Raw genomic sequence first — 12,789 nt, 5'->3', positions numbered from 1 at the left:
GGAGACAACTAAAGAAGAAATCTGATGCTGCACATGCAAATGATCTCTCTCTCTACTTCCCTTCCTCCCTCCCTATTTCCCTTTTGCTACACATACACACACATACATACACACATACACACACACACAGAAATAGGAGGGACCAGATAGTAATTAAACGTGCTTCCTGATCCCTGGGTTTCTGTATCACAGTGATGAAAGCCTAGGTCCCCACTTACTGTAGCCCATTAGGATGAAAGCCCCTATGAGCATGATCGCAGTCTGCAGAGCATCTGTGTAGATAACAGCAGCCAGACCACCTGGAGGGAGGAGCGCAGGTTAGGATTAGGTCATGTGGGAGGATTACTCCTGGTTGGAGGGAGCCTAGAAGGTGGAGGTCCCATAGAGTTCTTCGGATTGAGGCCTTTCCCAGATGGCTACCTCAGCTGGTCCCTTTGTGCCTTGAACATTTCACAGCCCTGCTTTTCTACACCTTCATGGGGAGCTGACATTGATTTCTCTACTTCTGTGGTGTGAGCCTGGCCCTGTGACTTGCTGTGATCAAAAGAATAGGGTGGGCATGCTTGCATGTGGCCCCACATGCCTGGAACCCTAGAATGTGGAGAGTGGAGGGAGGCAGGAGAGAACCCAGAGGCAGAGAGAGCCCTTGCCAAGTCTTAGGTTGAGTTCCCAGCCCCACTTAACTCAATGGAAGGGAAGCTGCTCCCCACAGCCCAAGCTAACCCCCACCACACGAGGGAGGCCATCTGTTTCAGCCAGCTGCTGCTCCAGCTGCCACTGAGCTGTAGTTTCACAAAGCCAGGTGAGACCATCAAATCACCCATCCGGGCAACCCACAGAACATGGTGACTGACAAGCCCCTCACTGTGGGGATGCTTTGTTACAGGGCACACGGGCTGCTTGTTACACAGCAGTTCCCCACTGATACAGGAAGTGGTACTTGGGCTACAGGCCTAACTCTGGATTTTCCCTTTTTTTATTAAAAAAAAAATTTTTTTAAGTTTAACATGCAAATGTTCGGTTTCATTATGGGATATTCAGACAGAATTGGTTCTTAGTCTCCTGTCCCCCTCCCCCGCCCCCTGCATTTGCCCCAGCCCTTTTAGCCAGTCTCATTTCTGCTTCATGTCGCATGTGCCCTGCTGCCCTCCCCCTTACTTCAGCTTTTCCTTATCCCTTCACAAACACCTTCAACATTCGTGAAAATTATTTTCAAGAGTCTAGCTTTAAAATATTTTGTTACATGTGTGTGTGCATGTACACCTGTGACACATTGCATGCATGGAGGTCAGAAGACAGCTTGAGGGACTCAGTCTCTTCCTCCACCATGTGGGGTCCAGGGGCTGGACTCACTCTGAAAGGTTTGGAGGCAAGCACCTTTACCCCTCGAGCCATCTCTCCGGCCCAACACCCTTATTTTTAAAGTTGGAAGAAGAATGTCCTAGGTATCCGGAACCCCACCTAGGCTTCTTTAACACCATCGTGGCCACCTGAGAGGGCTCCCTTGAATGTGCCCTCCCCAAAGAGCCTTTGTGGTATTTGCAAGTCCATCAACAACGACAGGGTACTGGGCCCAGCCCCTCTCCAGTGCCTCCTTCTGTAAGGGAAAGGAACATTACCCTGTTACCCGATACAAACATGTTTACATGAGGGCAATTGCTATGTAGTTAAGAAAAACATGTAGCCAGGTATGGTATAGCTGGACATGGTGGTACACGCCTTTAATCACAGCACTCGGGAGGCAGAGGCAGGCAGATCTCTGTGAGTTCCAGGACAGCCTGGTCTGCAAAGTGACCAGTCAGGACTGTTAAACAGAGAACCCTGCCCCCTCTCCAGAAAAAAAAAAAAAAAAAAAAGGAAGGAAGGAAGGAAAGTAGAAGGGTGTGATGTCTTTAATGTCTCCTTCCAGGCCAGTAGTAATGGAGCCCTCTGTCAAGTGATGGGAGACCTGGCTTACAATCCCACCCTAATTCTCCATTGTACCCTCATGTGAGCCAGAAGACATAAAAGCCCACAGTTTGGTACCACTGAGCCCATCTTATTTCCGTACCAATACTTACTGAACACTGCCCACTTGCCAGGCATTCTGGCACAATTAAACATTTTATTTACTTAATCACTGAATTTCTAGTGAGCATTCTACCAGGCTCTGTGTGCCCACCAAGTAGCATGTTCCTGCCCTCATAGAACCTCCAACCTCACAGAGGAGAGACACTTCCTTGAAACAAGGAACTCGAAGATGGCCTGGCCATGGCAATTAACTCACTCTTCTCCTCCTGCTCTGAGCACATGGCTTCCAGTAGGTTTTCTGTCCCAGGGGCCTCTGTGGATGTTGGATTGTGACTCCTCCCTGATGGATCCTCTCCAGGTTCCTTTTATTGCCCCCAGAACTCTGGTCCCTTCCCAGCCTCCTAGCTGGTTGCTCATTAGAGCCACTGCAGTTAGGTTCTGAGGAAGCCCTTCTAGTAGCACCCCCTGGAGTTCAGTGGACACAAGGCACATTGTCATGACCACTGACCTCCTTGCTATTCCATGATTGGGGGAAGTGTACTCTCATTTCACAGGCTCTACAGTTGTCTTTTCCTCTGTTCGGGGCTCTCCACACTTCTCTTCTTATTTAAATTTGGTTGAAAGATTGCTTTGAGAGCCCAGCTGCCAATTGATGTCTTTGTGCATTTGTTTGTTTCCTCATAGTCACTAGAATGTGCATTTGTATGTGTGTGTGTGTGTGTGTGTGTGTGTGTGTGTGTGTGTATACAAGAGTGAATTTGGTTTTGGTGGTTTTCTTTTGTTGGGGGTGCGTTCATAAGAAAGACCCTCTCTGTATAGCCCAGACTGGCCTTGAACTCAACATTCTCCTGCCAGTAGAGACTGTCTAGAGACTGTCTTTCTGGTTCATTTCCATATCATTTTCTATGGTGCCTGGAACATAGTAGGTGATCCACACACATGAATATATGTATATGCACATAAATTTGTGGAATGAATTATACCAAGAGGAGGCAGAGAAGACCAAAGCTAGAGTAAACAGGTACTTGAAAGCCTACTGTGTGCCAGGCACTTTCTTGGACATAAATCAAAGAGAAAAAAAGATAAAGCAGCCTAAACTTAGGCTCTAGAATCACTGTTCATTGCCCAGCTTTATATCATGAATGTGGACTCACATGCTTAGCACTTAGTAGGCTCTCAATTAGTCCTTCTGGAATAGAAGAATAGGAAAACATTGCGTAGTTGTGGGATGTTTTGCTTGTTTGTTGAAACAGGTCTCACTACGTAGCCCAAGCTGGCCTCAAACAAAATCCTCCTACCTCAGCCTCCTGATTGTTGGGTTGATGGCCATGAACCACTTTATCTGGCTTATTTGTGGTGCATTTGAGTAATCCCTTTTCTTATTAAGTAGTTCTCTTTCCTTTGGATAATGGCTTTTAAAATGCCACTGTTCAGGATTGTGGGGTAAGATATAGTGAGTAAATGGCCTTGGCACACTGAACACCAGAAGGTGTGTCAGAATAACCTACAGCCCCACCTACCAACTCTCTGAGCATCACCCTTGTCCCATGATACCTGCAACCGTATACAGAGCTGTAATTGCCAGCAGCCCAACTATGGCCAGGTACAGATCCAGGTGCAGGGACTGCTGAATGAAGATGGCACCTGCATACATGTCTACCTGTAGGGTGAGAAGTCAATGGGTGAATGGATGGATGGATAGACTAGAGAGCAAATGGGTGAGGGGCTGAGTGGGTAGATGGAGGAGGGAGTGGATGGGTGCATGGACCAATGAATGGATGAGTGGATTGAGAAAGGAGTGGATGGACGATGGGCATTCATAGCATCTTCCCAGGATCAGGCTCTCTCCCAGACTCTGACAAATACAGAAGAGCTACACACATTTATTTCCTCATCTATCTCATCCTAAACTGGGGGGGGCTCAAAATAAAAGCCCATGGGCAGCTAAGATTGAAACCCCTGCCCTGTGCTCCTTCCCACTTCTGCTGTGGCTCTTCCCACCCTCTCTCCTCCACACTGCAACCTTCATGCTTCTCCCAGGATGACATCATCCTTCTCCCATTAAAGCTCTTGTGTGGCTTTCAACTCATTCACAATAGAGCTGGGGGAGAGCTTACAACAGACCCTAGAACATTGGCAAGCTGTTAACCTCATATTCTTTATTCCCTCCATATTTCTAGGGCTCTGGGCTTTCGGAAACAGTCCTTCTCCCAACATATTATGTTTTCATGTATCTTCCAACTTTGGCTGGTGGTGGTCCAGCCATCTGGAATGGCAACTCCAGTATTTCCAACTGTCTGATTCCTCCCAAGATGACACTCACCCCCATCAGACTATGAGTAAGCATCCTAGAAGGAGTGCCTTGAGTCTGCAGCTAGGACAGCCAGCTTCTGCTGTCTGTACTAAATGGAATCACTTCTGCACTTGCCCCATGTAGGACACCCTCGGGGAGATGCCTGGAGAGCAGCCTATGCCTGGAGGTTACAGTGCATCTGTTCTTGGCCACCTTCCTGGGGACCTGCCCATCTAAAGGTCAGGGTGAGGCAGGCCCAGGGTGTCCTCAAAACATCTGATTAATATCTGACTACTCCCTTGTTTCTGGAAGAAGGTCACAGTCCTACCCAAGAGCAGGAGTGGGGGTGGTTCTTGGATCTCTATTCAGTGACCCTACCATCATGCTAAGATGTTACCAAACCAGCTTTGGCAGGCATAGGGAGGGATTCCTTGCCTCTGCCTGTCATTCCTTCATTCTTCTGCCCATCTTGCCCACCTTCCCTCTACTTCCCTCTATCATCAAACTTGCCCGGGGGTGGGGGGTAGATGTGAGGAAACTCATCATAGTGCACTATGGTTCTCGCTGTGCTGTGAGAGGGTGGCCAGGCCATGTGTCCGCCTTACTGAGATCTTGGTGAAGATGTAGATGAACAGATAGAGCACAGCCAGGGTGATGGAGATCCTGCTGCCTCCGAAGCGTCTCCTGAGGTATTCTGGCATCGTGGTTACCTGCAGGTCAAAACAGCTTTATCCAATCCAGCTGACTTTGGACATTTGCCCCCTCGGCCTGGCCACCAATTTTGCTCACCTCCTCCGTCCCCACAAACTCAGCCCCAGAGAGCATCATCTTGGGCTTCTCCACAGGAGACTTAAGGAGAAAGAAGACTTGGGGAAGGGTGGGCTGTGGAGGCATTTGGGTTCTCTACAGGGCTGTGCACCTAACTATTGTTTCAGGTGTGTTTGGTGTGTGTGTGTGTGTGTGTGTGTGTGTGTGTGTGTGTGTGTGTGTGTGTGATGAGTGCATACCACAGCACCAGTGTGGAAGAGGTCAGAGCACAGCTTGCAGGAGGTCACGCTTTTCTTCCACCATGTGGGTCTAGGATCAAACAAACTCAGGTTGTTAGGTTTGGCAGCAAGCATCTTTCCCAGCTGAGCCACTTCACCCCCATCCCCAACTACTGTGTTTCTGAACATGAGGCAGGGTGTTCTTCATACTAGTTTTACTGTATGCTGGATTTCTTTAACTTAGTCTTTTTTTATTTAAGTGAACTTACCTTTTTACTTAAATAACTTTATCCAAAAAATAAAAAGACACTTTTTTGCTTGTTTTTTGAGACAGGGTTTCTCTGTATTGCTTTGGAGACTGTCCTGATCAGACTGGCTTCAAATTTACAGATATCCACCTGCCTTTGCCTCCTGAGTGCTGGGACTAAAAAAGACATGCACCACCACCACCAGGCGATCCTTTTTCTTTTTCTTTTTCTTTCTTTTTTTAAGCAATTCTGGGAATTGATTTCTGGACTTCTTGCATGTTAGGTAAGTGTTCTTCCCATGAGCTAAAATCAAACTTAAAATTACACTTGAAAATCAAACTTTAAATTACTACTGGAAGTGGAAAATTAGTCTCAAATTTAAGGGAACCCAGGGGAAAAATGAATATAGGACCAATAGAGCAATGAAGTATATGCTCTGTTCTCTTTTTGAAGCTTCCTGTTGCTGAGAGCTGCTCATGGGGCCAGGGACAAGCCATCCATGAAGCAGATGGGCAGCATTAACTGGACACAGTAGGGTACTGGGAGAAGGAGGGGACCACAGCAGCATGCATTGTTAAGGGAACACATTGGGGCAATCCAGGGTGGGGAATTGCAGGAGGAAATGTGAAATTGTCAAATAATATGGTTTCATTTTAAAAGAGAAGAGCGATAGAGAACATTGCTGAGTTGCCGAGGGCATCCAAGCTGACCCCAGATAAGATGAAACATGCACAGTGATGACAAGTCAGTTAAGAGCAAAATGAAACTCACTTCAAAAATTAAGGGGAGAAATATAGCAAGCAAGGTGGTATGTGTTTGTAATCCCAGCATCCAGGAGGCTGAGGCTGAAGGACTGAGAGTTTAAGCTATGCCTGTTGCAAAAAGAAAAAAAGAAAAGGAAAAAAAAAAAAAAACAACAAAAATAGAGCCCTGAAAGGCAATGGAAAAAGGAGTTTCATGCCATGGTATAGCATAGTTGCCCCCATACCCAGTACTGAAGTCACTGCAGAATTCTCATCTGCCCATCCTCCAAAGAGAAGCAAGGAATTATGGGAACAGTGTGCAGAAGGGAGGGATAGTACACAGAGCATCTTCATCCCAGAGGCACTGAGTTCTGACAGCGCCCGGATGCAGGGATGGAAGTCTGAGGCAGAAGCTGTCACTGCTGTGTGGGATGCTCTAGAGACTGGGCCATGCTGCTGAGAACCATGATTTGGGTTGTAGTTTTTGAAGGGTGTGGAATGTTCTCTCTCAACCACTCTGGGACCTCTGACCAGCAGACGATCTTCCGCAAGGCCCCAGGTGTCAGATGGGGAAGGATGGGGTGATGATACTCATGGGGTACATTTCTACATTTGGCGAGGCTGTGTTGTGGTTTGAAGTCACAGCATCTTCCACAGCTTTTTCCAAAACTCACACGTGGAAGGCTTAGTCCCAGTCCATGGATCCGGTCAGAAAAGTGATTGGATCCTGGGGGCTCTGACCTAACACTAGATCATGTTGATGGATTCATATCTTGATGATGTTCTTGGGAGGTGTGGGGAGCTAGGGAGAAAACCCGGTTGGAGGGGTAGGTCACTGAAGGCCTGCCTTGAGGGATAGATCTTGTCACCAGCCCCACCCTATATCTCTGCGTCCTGGGTGCTATGAAGTGAGCCACCTTCGCCACCATCTTTTCCCTCCATCACGTTTCTGCCTAGCCATGGTTCTAAAAGCAAGGGAGCCTGCTGACAAGAGATTGAAACCTCTGGAAATGTGACAACAACCCTTCCCCTTGTTTCACAGTGATGAAAAAGGACTAACATGGCCTCAGTGGCCAAACCCACTTCAAGAATAACAAGTCCTTGCAGTGATTTCAGCATTTGGGAGACTGAGGCAGGAGAATTATCAGTTAGAAGCCAGCCTGGGATACCTGGTAAAAACCTGTCTCAAAAAAGTTAAACTAGTAAGTTAATAGTAGAATCTGACTGAATGTTCCAGGGTTTCAGGTAAGATAAGTTAAATGTTGATGCATGTTTGAATTTTCCATGTTAAGATATTGGCCAAAAATAAACATAGCAATGAATATTTTTAATGGGGTTAATAAACTTTCTTTCTCAATCTCTTCTCCTCAAAAGGCAAATTGGGATTCTGACTGCCATGCATGTACTGCCGAGTCCTCTGATTTGATGCATGGTAAGCTCAGCAGGAAGTTTCTGGAAGTATTTTATACTGAGTTCTGTCACTGTCAGGAATAATACAAGGAGGGGTTGAAGCAAGCCACCACGTACACTGTGGAACTCTAATCAGAAAGTACAATGGGCCTCTAATCAGAGAGTACAATGGGCGCTCCAGTCCATTCAGATAAACGTGCCAAAAAAGACACTCTGGGGAGCAGCTATCTAATCTGTGAATGACAAGACAACTGCCATCTGGGCTTGGTTCTTGGGCTACTCCTCTCATTGGCTGCTGGCTCAGGCTATCAGTTGACCCTGGGGTCAATCCAGGATAGCTGCTTCAGGAAGTTTCTAGTTATTAAAAGACAAGAGAGGAGGAGGGAGAAGGGAACAAAGGAGAGCTTGCTTCGTTAGCACACTGCAAGAAAAGCTTTTCAGTCTCAAAGGTAGTCCTTATTCTAAAGTCCAAGCCAGTCTGGAAATAGCCCAGTGAGTCAGAAAGTCTAGACCACAGTACTCCTCTGACTACAGACTCAAACCACAGCTGGATTCAGAGAGGAAGGCCCAAGGGACCACATAGGGACCATCTCTCTTGTTGGTGCTGGTTTAATGGGCAGAAGTAATAAATACACATGTCATATATTGTGGCACATACTCATAATGCTGGAAGGAAGATTACAAATTCAAGGTCAGCTTGGGCCACATAATGAGACTGTCCCGAAAGCTAACTAAAACAAGACAAATTGAACAGAAGACATACACCACATGAGATTACCACTCCAGCTCCCAGGGTTCTGGCTGACGGTGGCTCTGCATTGTACACATACTCTCCCTTGATGGTAGAAGATTTAGAGGGGATCCCAGAAACTGTGTCTTCTCTCCAGAGCAGATCCAGTCTGCCCCTCATCCAGGCCCAGGGAAACCCCTCACTACTCCTGTGAAATCAATGGCACCTGCATGAAGCTTACTGCATGGCTTCACTGAACACATGGAGGAAATGACTGAAGAGCACTGTGGTTGCCTGGTGGGCACCTGAGGTCTATAGTTCAATCTCCATGTTTATGAGAAAAGCTAGTCTCTAAAGATGGGAAGTATTTGATTCTGTCCTCTTAACACAGTAAATATACAGTAGCATCGAAGGGCTGGGGAGGTCTCAGGCAGTCTGTCTTGCTGTGCAAGTTGGATTCTCAGAACCCAAGTAACAACTGGGTGTCGTACGTAGCACATTTAGCAATCCCGGTACTGAGGAGGCAGGGGCAGGAGGGTCCCAGCCAGTCAGCCTATTCAATGGGGTGAGCCCCAGATCCCAGTGAGAGTTCCTCTCTTAAAAAATAAGGTGGTGTTGGCTCCTGAGAAAAAAATGCCTAAGGCTGACTTTGAAATGCACATGCATGCATCAGCATGCTTGTACACCACATACATGTGCATGCATGTATATAAATAAATAATAAATTCTCAGTGGATAACAGCAAATGAGAAAGTCCTAGACAGTAGCATTTAGAAAAAATTATCTTTATGACCTTGGAATAGGTAAAGATTTTTGTTGTTATTGTATGAGAGAAGGTTTATATACTCTATAGCCCAAACTAGCCTGGAAGTCATGTAGCCAAGGCTTGCCTCAAACTCATGGCAATCCTCCTGCCTCAGCCTGCTGAATGCTAATAGAACAGGCATGAATCATCATACCTAACTAGGAAAAGACATTTTTAAACAAGACATTGAAATGAAAGGGAGTAATGGAACTATGGTAAGTTTGAAATTTGTTTATGGAGAAACTCCAGTAATTAAGTGAATGACTAGGTGCAACAGTGATAGAATGCCTCCCTGACCTGTGAAAGGCCAGGTTCCATCCCTTATATCATACATGTGCATGTACGTACACACACACACACACACAGTGGGGGGGGCAGGCAAAAAAGACAAGCCTCTGACTAGAAAAGGTATTTGTAACTTGCAAGTACTCCAACAGCTTATTTCCAGAACTGACTTTGTAAACTTCAGCATTTATAAATCAATAAAATAAGTGATACAGCTTAATAACATAAAATGGGCAAAAGTCCTGGTGACTATGGTGGCTTTCCTTCACTCAAGGTGATCAACTTATGAAGGCTCACAGTTTAATCTGGGTTCATGTGCTCGTGGTTTTGTCCTTGATGTTGTTCCTGTCCCTTTATAGACTTAGACCATGGTGGGAGTCCATGGCCCAGTGAAAGTTGTGTCTTCACTGCCAGGAAGCAAAAGAGGAGAAAAGGAAGGGATGGAGGCCCTGTAGTACTCTCCAAGGGCTCTACCTTTCAAATCCCTCCTCTAAGGACACCTCATTGGAGATCCAGGATAACACTTTGACCTTCAGGGGACATTCTAGGCCCAGATTGTAGCTACTAGCTGCTCCTTGAGAGATGATATTCAAGTGGCCAGAAAGCCATCTGAATTGACAATTAAAAGCTCAGAGATGGGGCTGGAGATGTGGCTGTGTGCTTAAGAACTCTTACTGTTCTTGCAGAAAGTCACATCCAGTGGTTCATGCCCACCTGTCAATCAATCCAACTCCAGAGATCTGACTCCTTCTGGCCTCCATGGACCAGATGCTGTATGCACACACACACACACACACACACACAGAGAGAGAGAGAGAGAGACACGCACGCACACACGCACATGCGCAAACACACACGCACACACACACCACACCACACACCACACACACACACACACACACACAGCTCACTTAATTTTAACATCAGACAATACCAAGTGTTGGTAAGGATGTTAAGCACTGGACAACTTGGGTTCCCAAACCCTTTGAGGGTGGGAGTGAAACTGCTTTGAGAGAAAAGTGAACCTAAGATAAGCCTGGTGGCTCTGCTCAAAGAAGAGTCTCTCCCTTAGCATGTATTTTTGTGCTTCAAGACTGGTATAAGCCAGTAGAGGAACCTACCTGAAGTCCCAATACTCAGGAGGCCAAGGCAGGAGGATTGTGAGTGGGAGACCAGCCTGAGCAAAACCTTGTTTCAAAATAACATGTAAGATGGTGCATTAAGGTCTGGAGAGATAGCTCAGCAGTTAAGAGCACTGACTGCTCTTTTCAGAGGACCTGGGTTCAATTCCCAGCACCCACATGGCAGCTCACAACTGTCTAACTCCACGCTCCAACACTCCCACACAGACATATATGCAGAGAAAAATACCAATGCACACAAAATAAAAATACTTTAAAAAGGTGTCATTAAGCAGCATTGTCCCTCACAGCACAACAGACCAAACTAAAAGCCCACAGAGGACAGAATGGTTAATTACAGGAACTGGAGCCAACCCTACCCCCCCGTGGATAGAGTGATGGTCTCGCCTCACCTCACTACGTAGCTGAGGATGGCTAGCTACACACATCCAAGTTCTATTCACACAAGGCTCTAAGGAGTTATATCAACTGCATCAAACTCCATTTTGCAGGGTGTATAATTGAAACTGTTAACTCTAAGCCAGGAAGCGAGTGACCATAACTAAAGGGGAAGAGGACATCTAGAAGAGAGGTTTACATCTGGGTACGGTTGTTCATTTTATAGCAGGTTGCCTCTCGACACATTTATGCTTTATGGTTTACTGTATGTTTACTATGTGCTGCCACACCTGCCTTTCCTTCCAATAAAAGCAAACTGGTTGGCGACGTCTGCTCTCAATATCACAGCACTTACCCAGCATGGGCTTACTCTCTCCTTTGCATACCTGCCCAAAGGATGTCTAAAAAAAATCCCAGGAATTTTATTTTATTTTTCCTTGTTTTGTGGTGCTGAGCATGGGACCTAGGGCTTTGTGTCTGGATAGCAAGGTACCACTAGCCTGCACCGCAGTCCCGATTTCATCTTGTTATAGAACTGTATGTGAGTTGCACAGCTCTGTTCACATTGTCCCTTTTCTTGGCCTTATGCACCATGGAAAAGATGTCCCCTCTTTGTTGGACAATGTGGACATTGATGGTTTCTCTACTACAAACAATTATCTTTATCTTAGTGGCCTGTGCTATCTCAGATCTTTGTGGCTTTTCTCAACCTTACCCCACTGCTCACAGCCAACCCCTCAGCAGGTAATATTGTTTTCTACTTGCCAGAGAAAATGGGATCCATCAGCTAAGAGCACCTATCAGTCGCCTTTTAACCCTGATGAACAACCTGCCTCTCACTACCCCTTCTCCCCACAGTCTGATCAGTTAAAACCTATTACACTTAGCAGTGGGTAAAGGTGCTTGCAGCCCAAATCTGACAACCCAAGTTCAATCACCAGAACCTATATAGAGAACCAGTTTCTGAAAGTTGTCTTCTGACCTCCACAAACTCTATGGTACACATGCACTCACATTTACACACATACACACACACACACACACACACACACACACACACACCCTTATCACTCCCAGTCCTGTGTTGGGATACCTGAGGTATTTTGTATATGCATCCTATTTTTCCTATTTTACAGAGTTTATGAGCAGACCCAGGCCCCTTGTCATCTAAGGCTCCTTTAGACTCGGCAGTCTCCCCAGAGGAATCCCTCTGTCCCCACACTACCACTTTTCAACTTTACATAATTTCTAACACCCAAACTCCTCCTTCTTTGTCTATTTCTACATTTACATATTACAAAGTTAAAATCAGTCATTGCTCAGTGGGTGGTTATGATGCCATATGATCTGACACAGATGAAGATCTAAGGAACATGAGTGACAAGACAGTGGCATTAGAAAGTATTTGCAAACTGCTTTCTACCAAATCTAGGCTAAATGTGGCTCAGTGTTAGCAGTCCTGGATTCCATCCCCAACACACACACACACACACACACACACACAAACTTGTCTGTGCAACACTATATTGACATTCCATCTCAGTCAGACTAGTTAAATTATAGATTTGAGCGTAAAAGGAAATGAACCACTGTCACAAACATGCACGTGTGTGTGTATGTGTGTGTGTGTGCGTGCATGCATGCACATGTGCGTGTGCATGAATTCTAGCTAAAAGCAACATGTTTTAGCTTATGGATTATGCATGTAAAGGATTGTAAGGTTTATCTTTGTGTTCTGACATTAAAAGATGTTTTAGAG

General features: G+C 46.0%; 1 protein-coding gene across 3 annotated transcripts in view; it reads right to left on the bottom strand.

Moving 5' to 3' along the window:
• The window catches only part of Slc5a11 (solute carrier family 5 member 11), a 55,132-nt gene that overhangs the window by 21,570 nt on the left and 20,773 nt on the right, over window positions 1-12,789 (bottom strand). For all 3 annotated transcript variants that reach the window (XM_051192887.1, XM_051192885.1, XM_051192886.1), the window contains exons 6-8: window positions 4,909-5,013; window positions 3,565-3,670; window positions 219-299 (exon numbers count right to left, since the gene is read on the bottom strand). In XM_051192887.1, the coding sequence (XP_051048844.1) occupies window positions 219-299; window positions 3,565-3,670; window positions 4,909-5,013 (292 nt within the window). The remainder of the gene's footprint in view (window positions 1-218; window positions 300-3,564; window positions 3,671-4,908; window positions 5,014-12,789) is intronic.

Source organism: Phodopus roborovskii, unplaced genomic scaffold (genome assembly GCF_943737965.1).
Source record: "Phodopus roborovskii unplaced genomic scaffold, PHOROB, whole genome shotgun sequence".
Lineage (NCBI taxonomy): Eukaryota > Metazoa > Chordata > Mammalia > Rodentia > Cricetidae > Phodopus > Phodopus roborovskii.
Note: the sequence above shows the minus strand (reverse complement) of the source record. Positions and strands in the feature narration are given on the sequence as shown.